The sequence below is a fragment of the Bos indicus genome, chromosome 8 (genome assembly GCF_029378745.1).
Source record: "Bos indicus isolate NIAB-ARS_2022 breed Sahiwal x Tharparkar chromosome 8, NIAB-ARS_B.indTharparkar_mat_pri_1.0, whole genome shotgun sequence".
Taxonomy (NCBI): domain Eukaryota; kingdom Metazoa; phylum Chordata; class Mammalia; order Artiodactyla; family Bovidae; genus Bos; species Bos indicus.
In genome coordinates this window covers 102,321,457-102,347,960 of record NC_091767.1, presented here as the reverse complement: position 1 = coordinate 102,347,960, position 26,504 = coordinate 102,321,457, and the positions used below count along the sequence as shown (strand labels likewise).

General features: G+C 43.0%; 1 protein-coding gene across 4 annotated transcripts in view; it reads left to right on the top strand.

Annotated features, from left to right (window-relative positions):
* FKBP15 (FKBP prolyl isomerase family member 15) overlaps window positions 1–26,504 on the top strand; it is a 57,079-nt gene that overhangs the window by 28,568 nt on the left and 2,007 nt on the right. For 2 of the 4 annotated variants that reach the window (XM_070795304.1, XM_070795305.1), the window contains 16 exons: window positions 2,827–2,934; window positions 5,129–5,231; window positions 5,735–5,841; window positions 7,322–7,436; window positions 9,143–9,252; window positions 9,944–10,051; window positions 10,487–10,581; window positions 11,439–11,604; window positions 16,411–16,582; window positions 18,484–18,620; window positions 20,294–20,449; window positions 20,886–21,038; window positions 22,018–22,140; window positions 23,182–23,289; window positions 23,584–24,227; window positions 25,269–25,365. In XM_070795304.1, the coding sequence (XP_070651405.1) occupies window positions 2,827–2,934; window positions 5,129–5,231; window positions 5,735–5,841; window positions 7,322–7,436; window positions 9,143–9,252; window positions 9,944–10,051; window positions 10,487–10,581; window positions 11,439–11,604; window positions 16,411–16,582; window positions 18,484–18,620; window positions 20,294–20,449; window positions 20,886–21,038; window positions 22,018–22,140; window positions 23,182–23,289; window positions 23,584–24,227; window positions 25,269–25,365 (2,502 nt within the window). The remainder of the gene's footprint in view (window positions 1–2,826; window positions 2,935–5,128; window positions 5,232–5,734; window positions 5,842–7,321; window positions 7,437–9,142; window positions 9,253–9,943; window positions 10,052–10,486; window positions 10,582–11,438; window positions 11,605–16,410; window positions 16,583–18,483; window positions 18,621–20,293; window positions 20,450–20,885; window positions 21,039–22,017; window positions 22,141–23,181; window positions 23,290–23,583; window positions 24,228–25,268; window positions 25,366–26,504) is intronic. The other 2 variants (XM_019966742.2, XM_019966740.2) reach the window with 2 other exon arrangements.

The window sequence follows — 26,504 nt, the reverse complement described above, 5'->3', positions numbered from 1 at the left end:
AGTTTAAATTAGCCTGGGCTTCTGCAGAGACCTGGATTCAAATCTTTATTCTTACAAACATGTGACCTTGAGAAAATTATCTAACTTCCCTGATCTTCAGTTTCTTCCTTATTAAAATGGAAATAATTCTCACAGCCCCTCTTTGTAATCTGTTTTTGTGATATGTTTATAAAGCCCTAAGTTCAGAGCCTACATAAAACATGTCTTCGGTAATCTCTCAAGATTTTTATGAGGTTTCATCGTGTGTGTACGTGTGCACGTGTGTGTGCGTGCGTGCGCTCAGTTATGTCTTCCTCTTTGCGATCCTTTGGACCATAGCCTGCTAGGCTCCTCTGTCCATGAGATTTTTCAGGAAAGAATAATGGAGCAGGTTGCCATTTCCTTCTCCAGGGGATCTTCCCAACGCAGGGATTGAACCTGCATCTCCTGCATTGCAGCTGGATTCTTTATCTGCTGAGCCAGTGGGGAAGCCCATGAGGTTTAAATGAAATAATGCCTATGGAGTTTCTAGTATTGTGTCTGGAATATTGTAAGAGCTCAATTAACATTGCTTTTTGTTATCATAATTACTGCTAACACTACATGTCTTTATACTTTGATTTTCTCAGAGGAATTCTACACTAATTCACCAGCTAGTTGGCTTTGCGGAGAAGGCAATGGCACCCCACTCTAGTGTTCTTGCCTGGAGAATCCCAGGAACAGGGGAGCCTGGTGGGCTGCCGTCTATGGGGTGGCACAGAGTCACGACATGACTGAAGCGACTTAGCAGCAGTAGCAGTTGGCTTTGAGCAGATTGCTGGGCCTCTGTGTTTCCCCAACTGTGAGATAAGGAGACTAGCATGTTGTAGTAAACTTCGGATCTGAAGACTTTTGGGAAGGTGTGCACTGTGTTGGAGGCCGCCCTGCCTGCTCCACGAAGGCCTCTGTGTGCCGCGTGTGGATGGGTGATAGCTGAGGTGGTCGAAGTGCTAACGCTTTGTAGCTGTCGCCTGCCACATTAGGGTAACTGTGTGGACTTAAATCGATGATTAATTTCCCTCCAACTCTAGTTTACTTGTTTATATACAATCCAAAGTAGGAATTAATTAAGCAAATAATTGATCTGATATGTATAAAAAGTGGTCTAAACCCAGAAGGGTAAGCCAAGGAATCAAGAAAATGGGAAAACAGTGTAAAATCTCAGATCTTTGAATGCCGACAAAATTGTTCAGTTTTCGTTCTTTTGTACTCTCTACACACAGCTACTTTTATCAAATATTTCTAAACTTCGGTAACTTTTGGTAAGTTAGTGGTCTACAATGTTTTTTTTTCCTTTCTTTTTTTGCAATTTTATTTTTTTAATTGAGACAAAGTTCATATGACATAAAACTTTAACCATCTTTTTACATTGAAGTTTTTATTAAAAAATTTTTCTTATATGGACCATTTTCAAAGTCTTTATTGAATATGTTAGAATATTTCTGTTTTTTATGTTTTGGTTTTTTACCTGCAAGGCATGTGGGGTCTTAGCTCCTCTACCAGGGATCGAACTTGTACCCCCTTCTTTGGAAGACAAAGTCCCAACCTAGACTGCCAGGGAATTTCCCAAGTTTTTATCTTTTGCTTTTAATATATAATTGCATTCATAGGGCACAGTTAGTAAAACAGTATAACAGGATATACGTTGAGAAGACCATTCCTACCCCTTTCCTCATGTACCCTTGTTTTATTTCACCCCCCTCCCCACCCCCACACCTTGGGTAAATGCTTTTGTTTCTTATATTTTCCTTCAGTGTTTCTTCATGCAAATGCAAGCAAGTAGGAATGTATATTTTATTTCCCCCCTTTCACAAAAAATAGCATATTATATGTATTATGTACCTTGCTTTTTATACTAACAGTGTCTTTCCATGTTAGTGTATGGAAAACTTCCTCATTCTTTTCTATCTTTAGATCCCAGTGTTCCATTGTGTGGATATTGATTTATATAATTAGTCATCTTTTGAGGGATCTAACTTGTTTTGCTGATGTGCCTCCACTGTTAAAAAAAGATGAGCACACACTCTGAGTATATAATTGTTTACAAATTATATGAAGTATTATCCATCGCTGTAAGCAAGTTTAATGTCTTATGTATACAGTAGCTTGAGCAAGCTCTGGGAGATGGTGAAGGATGGGGGAGCCTGACGTGCTGCAGTCCATGGGGTCACAGAGAGTTGGACACGACTGAACTACTAAACAATAATACTGTAGCTTATAAATAATTTTAAAATAGAGGCTATGGTCATTCGTTTTACACTCACTAGATTATCTTGCTACTCTTAGGGCTATACACTGCTCTGAAAACTGTACTTTGAACCAGTTAATGAATACAGAGGCATCCAGCTCAGGGACTAGTATGTTATCAGTGCCAAGTCAGTGTTAAATGAACCTGAATTTAGAACATAGAGTTCCTGTTTACCTCTCTCCCTAAATCTGTTCTGAATGTTTACCTACTGAGTTGCTCTTGGGCTTTTGAGAAGGTATTATTATCTAAAATGCCTCCCTCCCTTAATCTGTACTTGAGTTTTTCATCTGTAAAGTGAGAATACTTATGCCTGGTAAGGAGACTTGATTGAAATGAAGGAATACAGATGGAACCACTTTGTCCATGCCAACACGTAGGGAATTGTTTTTTCTACTGCCATTCATTGTGACCCATGTATGCTTCTAGGAAAGAAGTCTTTAATTCTCATTTTGTAGAAAAAGTGCTTTCAATAGATGTGGCGTAAGAGTCAAAGACATAGAGTTGACTGAAGGTAACGAACCTTGATTACAGTGATTTTTGTGACTTTCCTTTCTTTTTAGAATCCTGATACAGTCAAGGCCAAGTTGATCTCTCGGATGGCTAAAATGGGCCAGCCCATGCTGCCCATTCTTCCACCACAGCTGGATTCTAATGATTCAGAAATTGAAGTATGTCCCACTGGTTGTCTTAGAATGAATAGTGCAGATGTTGCTGTCTTCTGTTCTTTTTTTTTTTTAATATTTATTTATTTGACTGCCCTGGTTCTGCAGCATGTGGGATGTACCCTGACCAGGGATTGAACCCTGGCCCCTTGCATTGGGAGTGCAGAGTCTTAGCCACTGGACTACCAGGGAGGTCCCTCTCTGTTCTTTTAATTGAAATTATTGCTTTTCCTGCCTCTAAACAGAATCATTATTTAGAGAGCTTATAGTCAAAATGATACAGGTTGGTATTGGTACATGTGTTTCTCCTGTAATTAGCACTTCCCCTGAGAAATGGAAGCAATTCTGTATATCTGTCACAAGAGCTGGGCGGTTTTAAGTGGTTAATTTAGTTTTCTACTGAAATCTCTATTGTTAGTATAAATCAAACCTTTGAGACCACATGATGCTCAACCCATAAAGAATGTTCAAGTCATATTTGTTGATCGAATTGCTTAGATTCTCTTGGGAAATGTTGATTTTTCAAGTTTAAAAATTGTATTGCAAAAAAAAAAAAAATTGTATTGCAATCAGATCTATCAATTTTTTCCCTTTGTTTTTTGCTTTTGACAGTATGCTTAGAAAGCTTTCCCACTTTCAGATATTTGTAAACATTACATGTGTCTTTAAAATGTTTATTATTATATATTTAGATTTGTTATTTCATATTTAGTCCATCCGGAATTTGGTGAATGACAAGAAGTAACAATTCCAATTAAGTTCTTTAACCATTGGTTAATTCTTTATTGAATACAATAATGCTTTCTCAACTGAATTGAAACAGTGATTAATTTTTAGGATTCTTTGACATTGATGTTCAGCAAAGCAAAGGTGATGATCTTGAGTAAAAAATTCATAAACAGTTTTATTTTTTCATTATTTTATTTCTTCATGGAAAAGCTGTGTGCAGATTTAACATTTTAAACAAAGATAAGATTTCTGGGACCTGTTATAGAATTGATTTTTATCTGGGTTCTAGAAATGAAATTTGGGTAAGATATTCTCATTAAAATTTTTAAGTGCTACTTACCTATTATAGGGTAATTTAAATTAAAAAGAAGACATATTTAACAAAAAGGGCATTCTTTTTATGTCATTTTATAATCAGATTTTTAAACTTAATATTATATCATGAACATTTCTGTTAGTATCGATAATATAAGAAAAAGAAATAAAGCAAAGCTTTATCACCTTTAAAGATAGATAACCCAGTGTTCTGTTATATTGATTTATCATAATTCCTTTCATTCTGTTGTTAGACATTTAAGTTGATTTGTGTAATGATGTAAACCTGGGATGCTTTTCCAGAAACGCATAATACATTTCTGAGAATTTCAGGAGATAAGAGGAAGTTCTAAAGTAAAAGAATGTCGAAGAGATATCAGCCCTTGAACTACTGTAGCATAGCAGATCACAGTCTCTGTACATTGTGCCTCAAGTTTCTTTTTTCCTTGTGTGAATCAGGAAGATGTCTATACATTAACTTTGTTTAGACATTCTTTTTTTTTTTTGGCCACTTTGTGTGCCATACAGGATCTTAGTTCCTTGACTGGTGATTGAACCCATGCTCCCTGCAATGTTACCTTTATTTAGAATTAGAATAGGATCAGCATCACTTTGCTTTTATGAAGAAAAAGAATGAAGGGAAAACACTCTATATTGTCAAAAATAGCCTGGTAATGAGACACAGTGACTCCTACTGTGTGTGATTTTCTGTGAGTACCTTGAGGTCTGTGGAGGTTATTTGGCAGAAGAGAAAGGCTGCATTATTCCCTGGGGTTCCTTGTGAGACGCCCTAATTCTTTGGAAGCAGACTAGGTCAGTCTTAAGGTAGCTGCTGGTTTGGAAAATGATTCATTATGGACAGCAGTCACTCTAGCTGCTTCAGATAAAATAACATCATCAATGGACACTGGAAATTTAACTATAATTATTCGATAGAACTTACAGGGAGAGAGATCCTACTCTAGTACATAATAGAGTGCTTTCCTCCCAGAGCCCATGCCTTAAATTTGTGCCTTTCTGCTTACCTTTCCTTCCTCTTTTTTTTTTTTTTTGGTCTAAAACACTGGTTGTAAGGAGGTTTAGGGTGGATAGTCGGTCTCAGTCTTCAACTAAGGACCCATAGATGTAATAACCAAAATGCTCGTGCCTGTTGTAGGACGTGAATGCTCCTCGAGGAGCTGGGCAGCCCTTGGCGACCCCATCCGTCCAGCCCTCTCTTCAGCCAGCCCATCCAGTGCTCCCACAGATGACCTCACAAGGTAAGGAACCCCTCTAAGGCTCTGTGGCCTTAAATTGGGTTGGTACCAAAATTACCGTCACTGTACTCTAAAATGTTAGGCTGTTTTGTTTTAGTACTGAGAACTGGACTAGAGTATAGAACTTCCCAGACTGTCCCTGGATAGGGCATTTTCAGACCTGAGATGTATTTGGTCTGCCTGCTGTGTCTTCTGCTGTGTTGCATTCTTAGGTTTTGAAACTGGCACTCAGCTGATGAGCCATCTCCCTGTGTGTAATTCTGCACTTCCTGTCAGCTGATGGGGTCATAGGTCTGAATCTCGTGCACTCAGAAAAACCCAGTTTCCTTTCACTAGCCCAGTAGGTTTAGATCCTACTTGCTGAGATCCAGTAGGTCCGGTTTTAGGAGAATTAGGTGAGGCAAGTGGTCAAGTGTGAAGGGTGCTGGTGTGTAAGGTGATAGTCCGGACTTGTACCAAGAAGTGGGGAGTGGGTTTAACAGTGAGAACTTTTTGCTCTATCTTAGCACCTCAGCCATCTGTTTCCCGTCTCCAAACACCATCTGCTGCTTTGATGCAAGTTGCATCTCTTGATTCCCACTCAGCTGTATCTGGAAATGCCCAGTCCTTTCAGGTAACATTTTTTAACCATGTCAGTTATATGCTGTCATTTATTATTGTTCTGTTCAGTCTCTTTTTCTATTTTTGCTCAATTTGTACAGCAGCAGTTCCCCGCAGAGCTTAAAATTTTTCCCCTTCTTGAAACCACCACTTTTTCATGTCTAAACAAGCAAAGGATTGCCTGCCTTGCAGGTTGTTGTCAAGATTAAATTTGAGAACCAGCAAAACACCTGACAAGGCCTGACACACAGTGAAAGCCAACTGATGTTTGTTTCCCTTCCTTTCACACATGTCTAATTTAGAGATGTATATTCAAGTCTTCTGTGTTCTTCTCTATCACACAGCTGATAGGCTAAGATTGCGCTCTACACTCCGTAGAATGGTTGTGGTGGAGGGGCGGTGGGGGAGGCTGTACACAAATACAGCTGAACTCGAATTGTTTAGTTATCCTCCAGAGGTGAGCTCTTAAAAGTAGGTTTTTGTTTTTGTTTTTTTTTCTGTTTTCATAGGAAGCAGTGGCAACAGCCTGTGTGTCTCTGCTGACAGTTTGCCAGGACAGTAGACTCTTTCTTTTGCCCAACACATTTGATGGATAAGACTTAACTCCCCATGATAAAAGACTCCCACTTCTTTGGTGATTCTTCATGTGGGGTACAGGGAGGTGAGGGGGAAGGGGTCAGAGCAATGGTGGTCAGGCAATGCCTCATTAGTAAGGGTGCATCGGAAATCAGAAAAGTCCTAGCTTGGCCTCTCTCACTCCTGAATGGACCTAATGGAGAGTTATATCCTGTAGTAATGGATGGGTAGTTACACCTGTCCCTGGAAACGAACTGTATTTCCTTAATTCAAGGAAGAATAACCATCATTATTAAAATGATAGCTGCTGTTTATTGAACATTAATTGTCTTCCAGGCACTTACTTACCAGGGGGTTAGGAACTTTAGCTATCTGTCACTTCATTTAGCCCATACAACAACCGTAAGAAGTGGTATTGTTATTTTCATTTAATTGTTGAGGTGACTGAGGCTCAGGAAAATGAGAGTGCTTGGTCATACAGATAAACATCAGAATCTAGCTAGGCAGAGGCATCCTTTGGAAACTATTGGATTTAGTTTGGAATCAGAACGCCTCTTTTTTTACTTTAATGAAACCAAGTAGAGTTTGCTTAGTTTTAAAACGTCTCAGGCCATCTATTGGCCCAATGGCTGAGGGATGAATTCCTACTGAATTAAATCATCACAAGAGGACTGGGGAGTAACCTGAGATGCCCGTAGGGCTTTAGTGACTAGCATCACTAAATGCCAGGAATGAATTACATCATTCCTCTCCTGCTGCAGTTACTGTCCAATACCAAACCCTGGTCTATCCATCTCCAGCTTCAATATGTTTGAGTCTCCTTCCAGTTTACCTACCTTATTCCATCAAAGACAAGCTAAGCAGAAAAGAGAGAGATGAATGTTTTGTAAACCGGCTGTAATTTGGCCTCTTCTCAGCCCTATGCAGGTGTGCAGGCCTACGCTTACCCCCAGGCACCAGCTGTCGCTTCCCAACTGCAGCCCCTTCGGCCCTTGTACCCCGCACCACTCTCGCAGCCTCCTCATTTTCAAGGTAGGCATTTCTCATCTTCTGCTCTTGCTGGGCTTCCCCGTCTCCCATCCATTCTCATTTTGACTCCAGTAGATCTCTGCCATTTTTGTCTTTTCTTTTTTAAGAAGCTTAGTTGAGGTATGACTTACATACCATGGAGTTCACTAGTTTTTTTCCTTTCTTTTTTAAAATATAATAAAGATTTATTTCTTGCGCATGCTACATGTCCGTTATGGGTAGACTGGAAGTTGGGTCATGCCTGGTCATCACTCTGGAAGGAGGTTCCTGGAGCAGGAACTGTCTGAAACACTGACCTTTGTGAGTTTTGTGTGGATCCATATGTTCCTTTCTGCTGGTCAGGGACTCCTGTCCACTGTCAGCTGGTGCTCTGTGAGATCCTCTGTATCTGAAGATGTATCCCTAATGAATTGATGGAGAGAAAAGTACCCCGCATCCACCGACTCCTCCGTGTCTTGTCATCTCCCCAGTTCACTGGTTATAAGTGTACAATTCAATGACTTTTTTTTTCAGTCTACACAGTTGTGCAGACATCACCACGATCCAACTTTAGAACATTTCCAGCATCCCCCTCAAAGCCCTTCTGACTAGTGTTTTGTTTCTTGCATTTTTTTCCTGCCAGCCCTTTAAATTCCTCTCTGAGAGTTGCTCTGTAGAGTTCTTCGTAGATAGTAAAAGAGGAAAATATTGGAGGAAATTGGGAGAAAGCATGACTGTTTAGTATCTCATATGAGAGCTACATTGTTACAAGTTTAAAGTTGTGAAAAGAATACACTTTTATAAAAAGTCAACACAAAAGAGTGTGAAATAAAACTTTACTGTCTTCCATCTTTAAACCCCCTTGACCTTAGGAAGCAGTCACTTGAGTAACTTTTCAGGTATTTTGTATACATGTACAGTATGGTTGCCTTGTGTAAATACGAAGCAAAATAAGTGTATGCAGCTGGGATGGTATCCTGCCTTCTTCTGAAGCTTGTGTTTTGCACAGTGATCACTTTGAGTATTAGGACAGGGGTAGAAAGAAGCAAGAATATCCCCAATGAAATGTAAGGTCCGGGAGCGGTTAAGAGTTTCCTGTGTGTATCCTTGGTCTGGAAGCCCTGCTCTTCTCCATCTGGCAAACTACTAAATCCGTAATCTCTTCTGAGAAGCCTTCCTTGTTACCATCCCTCCCTCTCCTTCCAGAGATGTAAATGTATATGTGTCACTAAAAAGTTAATGTTGCTGTTCTCTGTGCTCCTTTTTGTACCTTGTAACCTGGTACATGGTTCATTCTTTGCACTTACAACAAACACTCTGTTACAGTGATCTGTTTACATGTGAGTCTCCTCACCAGACTAAGCTTATCAAGGGCAGGAACCATGTTTCACTCATTGCTGTATCCCTGGTACCTGATCCTATGCCTGGCATGCAGTTGGGTGAATGGAGAAGCAATCTGAGCTGCTAATGGCCCCACGTGTGCCCTGGAACCAGACTGTACCGCTGGTTGCATGCCGCAGGAGCACATCGTGGTTATTGTTAGCTTTGGAGCCCTTTGACCTTTACAGCTGTTCCATCTTGTCCTAACGGTGTGACTCACCGCCAGCCTTTCCTAGTCTTTGGAAATGTTCATTTCTTTCTTTCCTCTGCTGATAGAGCTGTTGGCTTTTCCTCATTCAGTGTCCTCTCTTACAGTTTCATAAGTTTCGTCTTGGCTTTTGTCTATTTAGGATCAGGTGACGTGGCTTCATTTCTCATGACTGAAGCCCGGCAACATAACACTGAAATTCGGATGGCAGTCAGCAAAGTGGCCGATAAAATGGATCATCTAATGACTAAGGTAACAGAGTCATCTCATTTTGAAAGTAAGGGTATAAAGTGAATTCCCTGGTGGTCCAGCAGTTAGGAATCATTGCTTTCACTGATTCAGTCCCTTGTTGGGGAACTAAGATCTGGAAAGCTGTGCATGGTGCATCCAAAAAAAATTAAGTGGGGTATAAAGAGGGAGTACGAAAAGAGAGCCACCAGCACTCCAGGTGAACTCTTTCTTGTTTTCTGTATTCATACTGCATGCTCACTCACTCAGTTGTGTCCAGCTCTTTGTGACCCTATGAACTGTAACTTGCCAGGCTCTTCTGTCCTTGGGATTCTCCAGGCAAGAATACTGGCATGGGTTGCCATTCCCTTCTCCAAGGGATCTTCCCCACCCAGGGATTGAACCTGCGTCTCCTGCATTGCAGGCAAATTGTCTACCACTGAGCCACCTGTGAAGCCCCATATGGATAGTGGTTAGTAGTTATTTCCCAAAAGAGTTGTTTTATTTAGGGATGCAGTTAGCAGAAGAAAACTCCTGCTTACATTAGAGATTGTCTCAGAAACTTAACAACCCTCTCAGTGGTCAGATCTTGGATACATTGTATTTCTCCTTGCAAAAATTTCATTAAAATGAAAATTAATTTTAATTACATTAATTCATTTAATTCATTAATTTTAATGAAATTTTAAAGACTTTTCTGGCACTAATTTTGTAGGTTGAAGAGTTACAGAAGCATAGTGCTGGCAATTCCCTGCTCATTCCCAGCATGTCGGTGACCATGGAAACAAGCATGATTATGAGCAACATACAACGAATTATTCAGGTGAGAGTGGTCTCAGCCTGGAGATCTTCCCGTGCTCTGTCCAGAGATGTACTACCTTTAAAACCTCCACTCCAGGAATAAGAGCATGTAATAAATGCTCACGCTCCATGGAATTGGGAAATTCTGGAAAATCCACTGTGGCTTAATCTAGTCCAAGTGACATCACTCTGTAATCGGAAGGAAGCATTTCTCTTTTCACCATATATCACAAATTCACTTCACTTTATAGCCATTTATATGTTTAGTCTGTTAGATATAGTGATTTGTATCCATCAGGTAGAATTTGATATGTTGTTGTAAGTATTTATATTTATCTGGACAGAAGTTCTAGGTTTTTTTTAACAGTATCACCCATCAGTTCAAGTTGATTCCCTTTTATCTGATGCTTTTCTCTTAAAAACTTCAGTTTTACACATCACATATTTTTGAATTTAGGAAAATGAAAGGTTGAAGCAAGAGATCCTTGAAAAGAGCAGTCGGATAGAAGAACAGAATGACAAGATTAGTGAACTAATTGAACGAAATCAGAGGTAATGACAGGTACGGGGCACTGGCTAGGATGAGCAGAAAAGGGTTTAGCTTGTAAATGCCCGAGTTCAGTGAACATTTGTTCAGGGGGCTTTGTGTATGTTTCTGCTCTTTTCTGCTTCCTGCTTGTCGCATGAATGACTTCTTGGTGACGGAGAGGGATTTCAGGAGAGAGGGCTCAGGAGGCTGCAACAGAACACGCACCCGTGTTTGAGTCCACCCTTTGCTCCTCATTTGTTCTGTGGCTTTGAGCATTTTATTTATTCCTTCTGGCTCTAGTTTCCTCATCTGTAAAAGTAGTGTTAATGCCTAGGAAAACTCTGATGTCAGCTCTTCTGTCTTCTGTGTGGGCTGGGCTGACTCTGTTTTATCAACCAGAACTTCACAGATTTCCACATAAACCCAAGCACTGTATAATTTTTCTAGATACTTCTGAAAAAGAATTTTGGGGGAGTGGTCAGGGGAACATGTCACAGCATATAGCATTTCATTTTAAAAATACCGTTTTCCATATTTCTTTTCTTCAGTGTCCCTTATCTCCCACATGGAGGAGGGGAGGGAATTGGTTTTCTTCTCTTCCTTCCTTGCAGCCTTCATATTCCTATCTCTTTCTTCTCTCATTTCCCCTCACTACACCTGATCGAATTCCTCTCCTCTTTATTCTACACATTCAAAGCAGTTCACCCCTGGGCCCAGGTTCCTGCCTCCAAACTTGATTACTGCAGATCTTAGGAAAAGGAACTGCTTTCGGATTGTTGCTGATGAAGGAGCAGAGCAGCGCTCTGGCTGCACATTGGGTTGTGCCTGCTCTGCATGGAGTGCCTGATACGTGTTTTCTTTTCCCCTCCTTATTTCATAGGTATGTTGAGCAGAGTAACCTGATGATGGAGAAGAGGAACAACTCACTTCAAACTGCCACAGAAAACACACAGGCAAGAGTTTTGCATGCTGAGCAAGAGAAGGTAAAGAAACTGGGGAGAGAAAAGCCCAAGTCAGGATGTGTAGAGCCAAGGAGTGTGTCCTCTGTACGTACTTACCAGTCTCCTTTTGAGCAGAATTTTTGCCATTGTCGGGAAGAGAACTAGAAATCTCCCAGCAGATTTTTAATACATCCACCATCCAGATTTCTGTTTTTTAAATACGTTACAGTTAGTTGACTCAGAAGAAATCACTGATCTTAGTAATTTGGTTAAGGTGAGGATTAACCCAGTTTATTAGAAAGGAATCCTATTCTGCTGAAAAAATCAGCAACAGTTTCTGTTATGCCACGTAACACATATTTATTGTGAAGTTTGAGATGGTTTAAGTAAGCAATCCTTCATCTGTGTCTGACAGAGCATTTTAAAGTACTGCTGTTTGACTTCAGTCAGCTCAGAATTATGTATTTTGACCTGTTTCTGAAGAGGGTCTTGGGTTGAGGAGGACTGCTTTGGAAGCCCCATTCTTCCTATCTTTGCTGCAGTGATACTGTTTATCTGGAATGAGTTCCTTCCTGTTTGGCCTCTCCCTCATCAGCTGGGAGATTACAAGCCTTCATCTGCTGTTTTTTCAGAGGTTTAAGAAGTAGCTTATATTTTGTATTTGAATATTTTTTTAAAACACGAAAAGTTAAGGTAGGATGCACGTTATAACTTTACATACTTTTTTACATTCTGGTAATGACAAGGATTCCTTTCTTGGGTCTCATTGCTGTTATTCTTTATGTCCTCTTAGCTAGTATCCAGTCAAGTAATAATAATAGTAATAATAATAATAATAATTTAAAAGTGGACATCTTATCCTCAGATAAGCTGTGTTTTGCCAAGTCCAGTCTTGACCCTGAATCTTTCCCATTGCTACTTGACACTGCCCTTTGTTTGTCATGGCTGAGTCCCAAAGCCTGGATCCCCACTCCCCATGAAGTCTACTTTTTTTTACTATTTCTCTTTCATCTACTTTTATTTGCTTTCTCTTTCCTAACAAGGCAACCACATATCTTATTTGTTGTGGCTGTTAACTATTATTCAGGTCTACAATTGATTATATAACTTGTTCTAGATCAGTGGTTCCCAAATACTGGTTTGGCTGCCTCAAAATCACTTAGGGAGCTTGATCAAAAATATACATCTGTAAGCTTCACCTTGAGATTCTAATCCAACATTTCTAGTTGAGGTCTGAATCTGAACTTTTAAAAAGCTCCCCTTGATTCTGAGACAGAGCCAGGTAGGAGGCACTGCTCTTATCAGTGATTTCTTTTGCCACAGTCTGTGGAGGTGGCAGCTGCCACACCTTTGTTTTTAGCAAGCTCACTATGTGGCTCCCATGCTGGGTGTCAGTGGTATGTGTGCGTGTGAGTATGTATTCCAGTCAAACTTTATTCACAAACATAGATAGCAAGCCAGTTTGACCTGCAGGTGATAACTTGCCAATCCCCTGAATTAGCTAACTAATCCACCCAAATGCTTGTTGATAAACTCCAAAAGTGTCTGGTACAATACATGAACCTGGTCAGTGCTCTATTTACAATAGCCAAAACGGTAGTGATAATAACAAAAACAGTACTACCTGTTGTTGTTCTGTTGCTAAGTCATGTCTGACTCTTTGTGACCCTGTAGACTGGAGTACCAGGCTTCCCTGTCCTTTACTATCTCCTGGAATTTGCTCAAACTCATGTCCATTGAGTCAGTGATGCTATCTAACCATCTCATCCTCTGCCACCCTCTTCACCTGTCAAACACCTCCTCGGTCCTAGGCACCATGCTTACACAGATCTGTTTGAAGACATCTCCTGGGCTATCAGGAGATAGTCTTGATATTCTTGATGAGTCAGGTACCATATACATGCTTCACTTGGTCTCCTTTATTCCAGTAAAACTTATCGAGCCTTGACTCTCCCATTTTTCTTTTGATCCACCTCTTAAGAGTCTTCCGTGTGATATCTCTCCTCTTAAATGGAAATAATCAAGGTCCTTTCATGCCTGGAGGTACTTCTCTGCCTGCAAGCACAGTTCAGAAACCTGTGGTTATATGCTCAAGGAATATTTGGTAAATGAAATTATTTTTCTCTATGGCAGTATTAATATTTCCACATAAAACCATGGAATAATGGTTAAAACTGGAGAGGAGTTACAGTTCATCTAGTTTGATATTCTTTTCCAGAAGAGCAAGCTGAGGCCCAGGTAGAGTAAAAGACTTGCCTGGGGTCTCACCTGCAGCCGGCTGTGTCCTTTTCCCTTTGCCAGATGGCCATCTTTCTTTGGTACCATGTTCCTCCTCCTATCCCGAATGCTTTTTCCCTTGTTTTTCTGAATTCTTGGTTCTTTCTTGTCATGGCTTTCTCTTCCCAGCTCTCCAGTCAGCAGTGGAATTTGATCCCAGGTGCGAACCAGGGAGCTGTCCTATCCACTGTGTAGGTTTTTGATATTTTCCTTTCTCATTTGATATTGCAGACCCTTACTTAAAACAATCATAATTTACACACCCACACACATGTGCACACAGATGCACATACATACACATATTTATATATATTCACACATTTCTTTCTGATTACAAACATTACATCTGTTTCTTCCAGGAAATACAGATAAGCAAGCATAAAACATAACTCACAAATTGTCCTCCCACTCAGAGATGCCCTCGTGCTCAGATTCTTCGCAACCCCATGGACTATAGCCTGCCAGGCTCCGCAGTCCATGGGATTTTCCAGGCAAGAAGACTGGAATGGGGTGCCATCTCCTATTCCCAAGGGATCTTCCTGACCCAGGGATCAAACCCACGTCTCTTGCATCTCCTGCATTGGCAGGTGGATTCTTTACCACAACCACCTGGGAAGCCCCACAGTCAAAGATAATTTTTATATGTATCATTCATCCCTTAACAGTTTTCGCTATGTGTGTGTGTGGGAGAGAGTATTACTTGCTTGTAAGAGGCCTTTCTCTATTGGGGCCTGAGTCAAGAGCTTTTGAGTGATCTTCCATTCTGCTTGTTCTTGATGAGAGTGAGCACCGCCTCTCCCCTGGAATTTGTCCCCTCCCATGGTCTTAGCTGCTCCGAGGTGCTATGTGAATGGTCTTCACTCTGATTTTAGTGAACTCTGGAGCTGTGATGAATACGGAGCTCTCTGAGCATTGTGTTAGTTACGTTTCTACCAGGCCACTTGGGACAGGACAGTGAGTAAAACTTACATTCTACTTGTGGCAGATGAAAACCCTCTTCTGTCTGGAAATTCAAGCTGCCATTGTCCTCTGTGTTTAACAGATGAAAACGTAAGGCTGCTGAACAGCAAAAATAAATATCTTAGAGCTCACTCTGAAGGATGATGTTAAAAAATTTATTCTGATACTTAATAAAACCATCAGGGAGACTTTTGTTCAAGACTGTTGCTATAGATGAGAGTTCTGTGGTGGCCTTGGGGTTAGGATTCTAGGCTTTTACTGCTGTGGCCTGGGTTCAGTCTCTGGTTGAGGAACTGAGATCCTGCAAGTCACAAGGCGCAGCCAGAAATCAAAAGACTCCTGCAACAGGTACGAAAGATTGGGCTCAACTCCAAACACAATAAGGGCAAGAAAGCAAGTAGGGAATTTACAGCCATGGAACAGTGAGAGGGTCAGTGGATGGAAAATTACTAAGAGGAGAATCATAGGAAGGGGGATTCTTGCTAACGACAGGCCAAGGACTTAGATAGCAAAGGTTGGGATGAAGAGCTGTGATCAGTTATCAGGGGTAGAGATTTTCTCTAAACTGACATAGCAGGATTCTTGCTAAAACTGGGCTGGTCGGGCCAAAGACAGGGTGGGGAGACCAAGGCTGAGCGCTCTGAGGCCCTGACTTGAAGTTTGGTCAGAGAGAGCCTTTGCCTGTGGACGCTCATATGCTCATTCCTGGCCTATTTCTTTTTACTTTGTGTACCATTCGTTTTATTTCCTCCACCTTTAAGAGAGCCAAAATATCAGATTTTAAATGTAAGCTAGAAACCTGATTAAGGCTTTGGAATAAAGTTTAAAACTGAGGTGGGCACAGTGACAACCCTAAGAAGGGACAAGTGATACCAAGAAAGTAGACAGCAGCAGAAACGCACGTGCAGTACAGTCATCTAGGGAGGAGTAATGGTGGAAGCCTACAGTATGGAGAGATGGTCCCACCCCAGATACACCCTGCTGTCCGGAGGTCACGCCCATGAGAGCCGTCATGCACCGCCTTTCCTGCCCTGTTTTGACAGGAGCTCGTCCGTGCAGGTGAAATGAATGTGGCATTTGTCCCTTGTTTCCCATTCCTTTTCACTGACCATCCTTTCGTTTGCATCATCATCCTTAATACACAAAACACAGTAGGTGATTTTTCCAGGGGGTCATTTTGGTTTCATCGAATGTAACTTGAGAATATTTAGCTCCTGTTTGGCCAGTACGAGCCCCGTTTAAAATGCATTGAGCAGCCAAAGAAGTTGGAGTGTTCCTTTCTTTTATTACCACGGTTCTTCCCAAAACCCCCAACACAGTTACTCTGACGTGACTGATCTTTATAGTACCATTAGTGCCACAGTGCTCAGGAGAAGTTAGAGACTGAGAAGTGGATTGCCATTGAAAGCATTCAATTTAAAATTTAAAATGCTCTTTTCTTCTTCTTTTTTTAAAAAAAGATTGTCCTTTATAGGAAAACTAGAAAATGGCAAGAATACCATTTTTACAAGGTAATTCCCGGGTCAGAGACCTTGCACATTTGAGGGCTTGATTTTGATTCAGTGCAGGTCAAAGGTGGCCTTAGCTCTCTTCCCACCAGTTCAGCCAGCACAGAGTATGTGAGCTTGGGACATCACCATGTTTAAAGTGATGTCGTACTTTGTCGCTTTTCAGGCCAAGGTGACGGAGGAGCTCGCTGCTGCCACTGCACAGGTCTCTCATCTGCACCTGAAAATGACGGCCCACCAAAAGAAAGAAACAGAGCTGCAGGTCCAGCTCACAGAGAGCATGAAGGAGACAGACCTCCTCAGGGGCCAGCTCGCCCAACTGCAGGCAGAGCTCTCAGGTACGCTGTGGAGGGGGCTGGGGCTGTGACCAAGTAAGCGTAAGCAATTACACTGTTTCCTTCCCCTCGGTCCGTCTGACAGAAGGCTCATGAAGGTTATGAAGGATGAAGCCAAAAATTGAGGTGAACCAGTATAAACCTACAGGATTGACATAAATGACAACAAGAGAACTGACCATTTAGTGCCACTAAGTGGCCACAGTTCTGCTATGTTTGGTCAAGTGTTCAGTCTCTTTGGTACTTAGGATTGGCCTCACAGGCCTTGAAGAAATAATCTAACTTGTGACTAACCTAACTGAGGGGTTCCTCTAACTTGTGACTCAGTAGAGGCTTAAGAAGGTGCTTCCTGCATTGGTTGCCTCTTTCCTAGAGGATGGATTGCAGTCTTTCAGCCTGGCACTCAAGGCCCCTCCACCTTGGCTTATTTCCTGTTATGTTGCTTAATTCATCATAGTTCTGGGCATACTAGCCAGCCTGCTGCTTCAGCACATCCTGTATTTGTCTTGCTTTTTATCAGTACTGTTCTCTGGACTTGTGGTGTGCCCACCATCACCAAGATTTACCTCCAGTTCTCTCCAAAAACTGCCTCTTTCAGAAACTTCACCCTTTTTTTTGCCTCTAGAATATTTGGTCTCCTTTAAAGTCTTGCATCTCTGAGTGCATTATTATGACCATTTTCAGAGTTAGCCTTTGATCAGCACTACTTGTGTGTCTGTTTTCCCTTCTATAATGCAAGCCTCTGAAGGGCAAATATGACGCCTTGCTCATCTTGTGAAGTCCTCCCCTTAGTACTAGTTCAGTGCCTGGCACGAAGGTGCTGCTCGTGACATGGTGAAAAGCAGATTTGTGAAGACTGGCATGTTGATTCACCCACCACCTTGTAAAAATAAATGTAGAAGGCACAGATGGGACCAGTGGGTCAGGTATGGCAAGAACAGCAACAGTTAAGAAACAAAATTCACTTGCCCAAAAAGAGAGCTAAAAAACACTGATCTCAGTTGGTGAAGTGATACCTTGAAGATAAATCCTTTCCTTCTTAGAGCATCACTTGAGCAAACTTGAGGGGAAATCTTAGATTCAAATGTCATACTGATATCTTCTTTCCTGTTTTCACGGTGCCCTGTGACAGTTACCTTAAGGGTACCATAAGGTCTCAAAAGTTCTCCAACAGAATTAATTTTGATGCGTTACATTTTAAAAATTACTATTTTCCTATTGAAGTATAGTTGATTTACAATGTTTTACAATATTGTGTTAATTACTACTATACAGCAGAGTGATTCGGTTATACATATATTTGTATATATTTTTTTAAAATCTTTTCCATTATGGTTTATCATAGGGATATTACCCCTATGGCACAGATATCCCTCTGTGCCATACAGTAGGACCTTGTTTGATGTATTACATTTTAAAGAAATTTTCCAAATAGCTTTATTTGAGAAGGAGTGTTTAGAAAACAGACTATTGATAGAATGTCCCAGCTACCAAGAAAGTTGAGAATATCTTACCAGGCATTGAGAAAGGGCCTGGACTAAACAAAGATCTCAGTGTGTTGAGTCCCGTGGGTTGAGATGATGACTGACATGGAACTGAGGGACGGATACATTTCAGGGGTGATCTCTGACTGCTTGCTACACTTCTCTTCCATTTTGTGTGTGTCGGAGGTGACCTGTAGGTACAGAGATAAATATGGATGGGTGTGGAAGTCAGTGGGTCAGTTTATGGCTTGATAAGCCTGTTGCTGGTCAGTGAGGTGATGCTGGAAGAAGTGAGTGGAAGAGGCTCGTGTGGGAGGGTTGGAAGTTGAGAGAACACAGTTTTGAAGGAGCGGTCAGGATGCCGTACAGCCCACGGCAGCTCTGGTTCTACAGCCACGCCTTCGTGCTATCATATCTCAGAGGTCCAAGAAACCTCCCAGCAAGTGCAGTCCAAACTCAAGAGTGAAAAGCAGAGCCGGAGACAGCTGGAACTCAGGGTGACCTCCCTGGAGGAGGAGCTGACTGACCTGCGAACTGAGAAGGAGTCTCTGGAAAAGGTAAGCTCTCCATCTGAAGTTTCTCTGTTGTATCCAGGTGGCCAGAGTGGGCTGTTTCATAAACATTATTTTCCTTTTAAAAAGTACTGTAGCGTGTGCTCACTGTAACATACAAATAATACAGAAAAATATAAAATAAAAAATGAAATTTATGTTTTCCTCTTCTCTACACTAGAGGCAAGAACTATAAAAAAATGTATGATTATTCTTCCAGATTGTTTTCTTTGTGTATAATATATACATGCACATAGCACACATGTGTGTATGTATAAAGTATATGTTTACACATACGTGTACACTCATAACATTTTTAATAATAATGTGATCACTTTTAATACTTTAAAGATTGTATTGTGGCCGTTATACTGATAAGAATGAGAGCTTTCTCATTCTTTGTAACTACTACAGAGTAGGCTGCTGCAAGGCTGTACCATAATTATATTTAACTATTCACCTATTGATGGATATTTCTGTTTCTAACTGTTCACTGTTTCAAACATTGCTTTCGTGGATACCTTTGTACTGTATAACTTTTTTTGCAAATTCATTTGAGCATTTCCATAAAAATTGATTGCTTGAATTTGAATTGCTGCATCAGAGAAAATTCTCAACATTTAAATTTTTAAAATAAATGTCGCCAGATTATCCTAGAGTATGTTAGCTTACATTTCCAGCTCTGTGTAAGCAAGCCTATTTCTCCATTATTTTTCCAACTCTGCCTGTATAAATTTTTACAATCTTTCATGATAGGTGAAATATGCTTATTTTATCTTTAGGTGTATTTTTGTTCGTAGTAAAGCTTTCATATATTTAACACCTATTTGTATTTCCTCTGTTATAAACACTATTAAAGTGCTACTCCTTTGTCAGCCATAGTTGTTACAAATATTTTTCTAGTTTGATGTTTTTTAACCTTATTTAGTGATATCTATTGTTATTTTATGAATTTAACGCTAGGATAATACTAGCCCCATTGAACAAATTGGGAACATTTCTATCTTTTTCTGTATTTTGGTACAGCTTAGATATGAAAAGAGTGGTCTGTTTCTGAGCTTTTACTAAAACTCTCTAGTAAAGCCCTTTGCCTAGTGCCCTTTTAGAGGATAAATCTTGGTCTGTACTTTGTTTCTTCCATAATTTTATCAGGTTTTTTTAAAAAAGTTCTTTCTGATTTTGAGGGCTGTTTCAATTTTTCATTGTTCTCGATACTCCTACAGTGATCACCCTTGTAACACATAATCTTTAGGATCTACTGCTTCCTTAAAATAAAGTCTAATTTGTGTAATTTCTGGGTGTGTGTATGTATTTTGAAGGTCCTGTCACAGAATTGTGACTTTCTTACCAGCAGATTGTGAAAGATGTTCCTCAGAGATGAGGAACATCTTAACAGTGGTAGGTATACAGGGAAATAAGATAAAGTAAATAAAGCTTTACCTTATTTAAATAAATAAATAAAGCTCTTCTAGTTTACCTTTCTTATTGTCGCAGTTTTTTTTTTTTTCCCTGCCAGTAGTCGAAAATGTCAAATATATTGGGGAAACTAAACTGAAAAAATGAATTGTTTCCATTAACGAAGTAAGGACCCAGTGATGTTAATAACTAGCACCACCATCACCATCTCCATTTATCTTCTTCAAACAACTGGAGCTGATGACGGTTCTCTTGTTCCTAAGAACCTCTCAGAAAGGAAAAAGAAGTCAGCTCAAGAGCGCTGCCAGGCTGAGGAGGAGATAGACGAAATTCGCAAATCACACCAGGAGGAACTGGACAAACTTCGACAGCTCTTGAAGAAGGCTCGGGTGTCCACCGACCAAGCAGCTGCAGAGCAGGTAATGGGAAAATGAGGCCGGGAAATCAAGGGCAGTGGCAGGACACAGCTAATCTCTAGTCATTTGACAGCAGCCTTTCTTTTTGTAAGTTTCTGCATTCGTGTTTATATGTTGTATGTTCTTTAGTTAGAGTGAATTGGTGTCCTTCATCTGATCATCTGTGGAATTTTGGAGGGAAATAAGTTTCTTCTGTTTAAAAAGGTCTAAGGGTCCAGATCCTGAAAAGTATGATCATATTATGGCCCTGGGGACCTGTCTATAGACAGTCACCCCTTTATCTGGTTGTAGTACCTTTTGGAGTCCTGACAACCAAGGTCTTCCAGATGGTTGTTTCTCTGCTAAATCTGGGCTCTTAACTTTTTTGCCTTATTAAAGATGGGGTTTCCCAAGATGCAGTTAGACCCCCCATGATACAGTGATTACTTTCTCTTGGCAGCTGTCTCTAGTACAGGCTGAGCTGCAGACCCAGTGGGAAGCCAAGTGTGAGCAGCTGTTGGCCTCTGCCAAGAATGAACACCTGCAGCAGTACCAGGAGGTGTGTACACAGAGAGATGCCAGTCAGCAGCAGCTGCTCCAGCTGGAGGAGAAGGTGAGCGTTTTCCCTTGGACTAAGTCCAGGGGATAAATAAGCCCAGGCAATTTAAGGTAAACAGGTTGTTCAAGTCTTGTAGATCCTTTTGTACCCGAAACATGTTAATCACTTTTGAAAACAGAATCATGCTTGTTCAGCTCTCTGGTTGATCAGTCGTATTACACGTACTCATTTGGGATGACAGGTCAGTGACTTAGAAAAAGAAAAAGCAGCATTCATGTTCTGGACTATGTTTTCCATTATAATTTGATCCTTCATTTATTAAGCAAATACTTATTGAGTGCCAGTTGTGTTCCAGGCACTGTGTTAGGGAAAAGGCTTACAAAGAACACTCCTCAGGAGTCTCACAATCAAGAAAGGGAGACCGAGAAACAAAGATAAGCATTAAGTGCTGTGAGGCCCAGAAGAGGAAGTGCCCAGGGGAGCAGAGCCAAGAGGGACAAGGAGCTTTGATGAGGTGGGGAAGGCCACAGGTGTTCTGGGCAAAGGCCCTGAGATGGGCTGGAGTACAGGTGTGGTGGGATCATCTGGCATAAAACGAGAAAGAGAAGGAGGGATGGCTTACCACCATGTATGGAAGTCCTCATATCTGGAGGTCAGTTAAAGTGTCCAGTTGAAAATCTTCCACTCAGAGATGAGGAAGGCAGTCTTGGTGGTGACCGTTCATATGTCTATGTGACTAGGGTTATCAGACCCTTCCTCCCATTTTTCATCATATTCTTGACCTAAGTAGGAACAAGGCACGTGACCTTGTTGGGAAAGAGGAGATGGAGTGATGAGTTGGGACTGAGTGATGAGGAAATGGAGCACTCTGGGTCAGCAGGCCCGGGGTGGGGGTGGAGGGGTGTGGATGTCAGCAGGCCGACGTGAGGTTGACACTTGAAGCTTAGGATGCTTCTCCTCCTCCTGGGCTTCCTGACCTTCACCTGGAAGCCCAGGTTCCCATGCCACAGCCACAGCCTGTTCGTTTTTGCAGTGTTCAGCCCTCCAGGCCCAAGTCACATCCCTGAGAGAGCAAAATGCACAGCACATCAAGGACCTAGAGAGCAAGGCCCAGACATCTGGGGTCGAAGCCACTGCCGCTGACCCCTCAGAAAAGGTGAGCTGACGTTTCAGAGACGTGAACCGTGTCCTGCAGGGCGATCGCCTGTGCAGAGCAGGCCTGCGGAAGGGACTTTGTCGTCGGTGTGTTGTGTCCTTAGCTTGTTTTCCGATCCACCACCATCTGACTTGCTGCTGCTGCTAAGTCGCTTCAGTCGTGTCCGACTCTGTGTGACCCCATAGATGGCAGCCCACCAGGCTCCCCCGTCCCTGGGATTCTCCAGGCAAGAACACTGGAGTGGGTTGCCATTTCCTTCTCCAATGCGTGAAAGTGAAAAGTGAAAGTGAAGTCTCTCAGTCGTGTCCGACTCTTAGTGACCCCATGGACTGTAGCCCACCAGGCCCTCCGCCCATGGGATTTTCCAGGCAAGAGTACTAGAGTGGGGTGCCATTGCCTTCTCCGATCATCTGACTTAAATCGGAGTTAATCCATTGGAACCTGTCTCTTTGGTGGCAAACCTAAAGAGCCCTATGCTGAGGTCTGGATAGGTGAGGGAAATGTTTCTAAGTCACAGGAGAGGAGTAGGGAGCATGCCAGCCTCTTCTGGCCACTAGTCCTCATAGCCTGTGGCAGCTCCAGTGGTGGCCTCAGTGGGAGGGTGGCATCGGGGAGCCGTCTTTGAGAGTGTTAAGCACACACGCCGCAGCTTACCCGTCCTTCCTATAGCCCTTCTGTTGAGCGCTGCTCGTTATTCAACATTGTCCCCTCCACAGTGTCAGCCTTCGGGGTCTCAGTTCCTGACCAGCCGTGTCTCACGGCAGAGTCCTAGGAGGGCTTCACTGAAGCCTTCCAGACCTCTCTCTGGAATTTATTTATTTAACATCTAATTTATTTGGCCGCGCTGAGTCTTTGTTTTGGCATGTGGTATCTCGTTCCCTGACCAGGAAGGGAACCCGAGCCCCCTGTGTTGGGAGCCCAGTCCCAGCTACTGGACCACCGGAGCGAAGCCCCTCTCTGGAATCTACATGCATCCCTCAGTCGCTTGACTTTGGCAGCATGCATTTTGATCTTGTTTCTCTCTCCTCGCGTGGTTGTCAGGTCAAGAAGATAATGAACCAGGTGTTTCAGTCCTTGCGGGGAGAGTTCGAGCTGGAGGAGTCTTACAGTGGCAGGACCGTTCTGGGGACCATCATGAATACCATCAAGGTACAGCCGGCTGTTGTTTGTGTCCTTGAGATGGGTATCTCCTTGCTTAAGTGCTGTCCAGAGGATCCGGAGTGAAAAGTTATTCAGGATTGTTGATCAGTAACTAGGATGTCTGTACAGATACGGGCAGCCTCTTTTGAGAGGAAGAAACAAAGGTATTTGTACTGAAAAATAACAAACAGAATAACAGAGTTACTTGAACTCAACGACCAATTGTGTTAATAGAGACTGAAGAACTAGGAGTGCCTCCGTTTCTGGTCAGTGATCCTCTCCTCCTTCTTGGCTTTTGAACAGATGGTGACCCTTCGGCTGTTAAACCAACATGAGCAAGAGAAAGGAGAGAGCAGCAACGAAGAGGAAGAGGAAGAAGATGAGGCGCAAGCTCGGAGCCCTTCGGGACAGTCTCAGGCACCCTTGGACAGGGAGAGCCAGGGGCCCCCTGCAGTGCTGTCAGAGTGGGTGGTCCAGGAAGATGCCCCGCTGTCTCCTCAGGGCTGTCCCACTCCCCAGGATGACGCACAGAGAAGGGAAGGGGAGCCCTCAGAAATAGAGGCAAGCTTAGAGATAAAAGAACGTTCGGTCTCTTCCGAAGTGGCTTGCCTCCCCTCCCGAAGAGCTCTGGGGCCCCCAACTTCAATTCCCCCCAGGCCTCCAGGCCCCGTAGCTGTGGACTCTGAGGGCGAGGAAGCACTGGGAGACGCTCATGTCAGGGAGGAAGAAAGCTCCACAAGACTGTCCCCGACCTCAGACCCTGAGAAGGTGGACCCACTGGCCGTGGGGCCTGAAAGTCCAGGAGGAGAGCCTCAGCCTCCAGAGCTCCAGGAAGACAGGGATGTCACAAGCTCGGCTGCTCCCTCCCAGGAACCGTGCGGCCCAGAGGCAGCTCCGGCAGCCGTGGGAGCAGCACCTGGATCTGAACAGTGTTCTCAGCATCCCAGGTGTGTCCCCTGAGCAGTTTGAGAAGCAGGCGGCTGCCTGTGGAGGTTGTCTCCAGTTTTTCCAGGGCAGGTGATTCATCCTCAGAGGCTGGCTGGCTGGCTGAATCACTCATTCATTCACGTATTTACTCGGTACCTGCCATGTAATCTGTGGGAGTGTGGGAGGCAAGGTGGAGTTGGTTTTTGACTTGAAGAGCTTACAGTCTATTAGGGAAGACAAACAAGTGCTTATACAGTTGACCTTGAACAACACAGGAGTTAAGGGTGCTGACCCTGTGTGTGTAACTTTACAGTTGGCTCATCTCCAGATTCAAGTGGGGTCACAAAAAGTCAGACACGATTTAGCGACTGGATACCCCCATACTCACCCAACTGCAAATCGTGTTTATTGAAAAAAGTCTAGGTATCAGTGGACCTACATGGTTCAAACCTGTGTTCATCAGGAGTCAACTGTATGTTGTAAATGCATGATAAACACTTTCTAAAAAAAGAAGGAAAGAATCAAGGTTATAATGGAGAATAAAGGGGCACTTATTCTACTTTAGGTAGGGGGACTAGGGAAGGATTCCGAGAAGGTGACGTGTAAACTGAGACCTGAAGGATGGATAGGAGCCTTCTGTGCCAAGAGTGGGCGGGAGCGTTTGCAGAAAGCAAGGCCAGCACACACAAGGCCCTGCGGTGGGGGTGCGTGACGCAGTCCAGGAAGAAGGCACAGTGGGTGGGAGGACAGTGGTGTTATGCCAAGGTTGGAGAACTCAGTAGGAGCCAAGTCATGTGAGATTTTGTTGTCACTGTTAGAAGTTTGGACTTTAAGTGCAGTGAGCAGCTTTTAAGGGGATTTGACTGATTTACTGGCTTTAAAAGATTGCTCTGGCTGTAGGTTATAGAGGGAGTCAAGAGTGCTGGGGGTGAGTGTGGAGAAGTGGGGGGACTCCTGGGCAGTCACTGCAGCTGTTGGATATTTAGCCCAGAGCCTGTGGGCACTGTGGCCTGGGGCAGGAACATTTTCCTTTGACTTGATTTTCCTGATTTTTCTTTCAGCCTCTCTGAGGATGAAGAGGATGAACTGTTTAAAGGGGCATCTCTGAAAATTCCGAAGCCCAAAGCACAGGCTGAGGAGGAGGATGAAGACGAAGTGGTAAGGAACTCCCAGGCCCTGCCAAGTCCTCACGCCGCCCCCTGGGGGCCCCTCCCCGCTGGCTGTGAGAAGAGGAAGGGGGTCTGCTGGTGGCCCACCCCCTGGGCTCTGTGTTCAGGGCCCTGCGCGAGCAGGCTTGGGGCTGGGAGGGAGCGGCTCTGTAAGCCTGGTGGGGATGGGCAGATACCACTCTATTCTTGAAAAAGGATCACAGTCTCCACTCATGCAGCAGTAATTTCTACTTGAAGAAAGTTGGGCTGCTTAGTCCCATATTAGAATGCTAAAGCCTCAGGTTTCCGGACCTCAACTCGGCTAAGGTGTTTTATTTTAGAATTGGAAGGGACTTTGAAGATCTTCTTGTCTAGCATCTGTATTCATAGACAGACTGAGGTTCAGAAGGATGATTTACCTAAAGCCACAGAGTGAGTTAATGGTATAGCTAGGACTCAAACCCCAGGCTCCTACTCAGACCACCTGTTTCTAAGCATTTTCTGCTTCATCAGCCTGCTTTCCAACCTGCTGCCTTGTTTTGTTATCACAATATCCCTGGGCAGAGAATGGGTTAAGTACTGATAGTGTAGGGCTTCCCTGGTGGCTCAGTGACAAAGAATCCACCTGCCAGTACAGGAGACACAGGGTACACGGGTTCGGTCCCTGGGTTGGGAAGATTCCCCTGGAGTGGGAAATGGCAACCCACTCCAGTAATTTTGCCTGGGAAATCCCCGGCAGGCCACAGTCAGTGGGGTCTCAAAGAGTCAGACACAACTTCGTGAGTAAAACAACAGCAACAACGCCGATAGGGCAGCCCCACTTCACAGAGCTCCAGAGTTAAGGCCAGAAAGGTGATCTGCTGATTAAGCCTGGATCAGAACCCCGTTTCTCACATTCGTGGTCCCCGTTGTGCTAAGTTACAAGCATTCTTGGCTCTGTCTAGGACGTTTGACTGTTGTGTTAATTTCACTAGCGTAAAATGTGGGTGGAGAACACAGATCAGAGTCAGGCTCAGTCCATCCCAGGAACAGAAATATGAGGTGAATGGGGGCAGATTTTCTCCCCTTTTGTATCCGCCAAAATGGATTCTGCCTTTTGCCAAGACCTCGGGAAAACGGCTGTGGCGGAGCTGGGATCCAGCTCCTATG